Source organism: Phalaenopsis equestris, unplaced genomic scaffold (genome assembly GCF_001263595.1).
Source record: "Phalaenopsis equestris unplaced genomic scaffold, ASM126359v1 Scaffold183051, whole genome shotgun sequence".
Taxonomy (NCBI): domain Eukaryota; kingdom Viridiplantae; phylum Streptophyta; class Magnoliopsida; order Asparagales; family Orchidaceae; genus Phalaenopsis; species Phalaenopsis equestris.
The window spans coordinates 1-558 of record NW_018203000.1 but is presented as its reverse complement, the minus strand read 5'-3'; the positions used below and the strand labels follow the sequence as shown (position 1 = coordinate 558).

Here is a 558-nt window from a genome sequence, read left to right as displayed (position 1 = left end):
CGTTCGTGTTCGGTTCGTTTACACCCCTATGTATGGTATGGTATGTATGTAAATTTCCGAATTATTTTAGCCAATTTATTCAATACAAGCAAGCTATTTTAATTAACATTAGTAAGATTGTTATGGCTGTGTATATATAATGGAACATGATAAAAATAATATGCTATATTAAAAGGACATGTAATAACGTTACTATAAACAATTTAAATACCTCGACCGTTAAATGCTGAGGCCTTTATCTGACCTACATCCACTTTAAGCTCCGCAGAATCACGGAGAAGAACAGTAAGATCTTCAGATAGAGCATCCAGCTGATTCCTTGTGCTACTATTTTCAGATTCTCCCCCAATTTCATGAGAATTTATACTTCCGTTCTGTTGCATGCAACGGTAAAAAATCTGGAATGCGTTACTGGAAGAAATTGCCTTTGTTGATTCATATAGTTTCTGAAACTTATCTTTATTTTCTAGATTGCTGATAAGCTTTTCCTTCAATTGATCTGGGAGAGTAGAAATCACACTGCCATAAAGAAAGGATAAGAAAATAAAAATTATGAAT

The 558-nt window shown here is 33.3% G+C and overlaps 1 protein-coding gene across 1 annotated transcript; it reads right to left on the bottom strand.

The window, feature by feature from the left end:
- Window positions 1-125: 125 nt before the first annotated feature.
- LOC110034316 lies at window positions 126-519 on the bottom strand (the record flags this gene model as incomplete). The annotated part of the gene is given in 1 exon segment (XM_020738591.1): window positions 126-519. A coding segment is annotated over 1 exon segment (316 nt), but the record flags the coding sequence as incomplete, so codon positions are not given.
- Window positions 520-558: the final 39 nt, after the last annotated feature.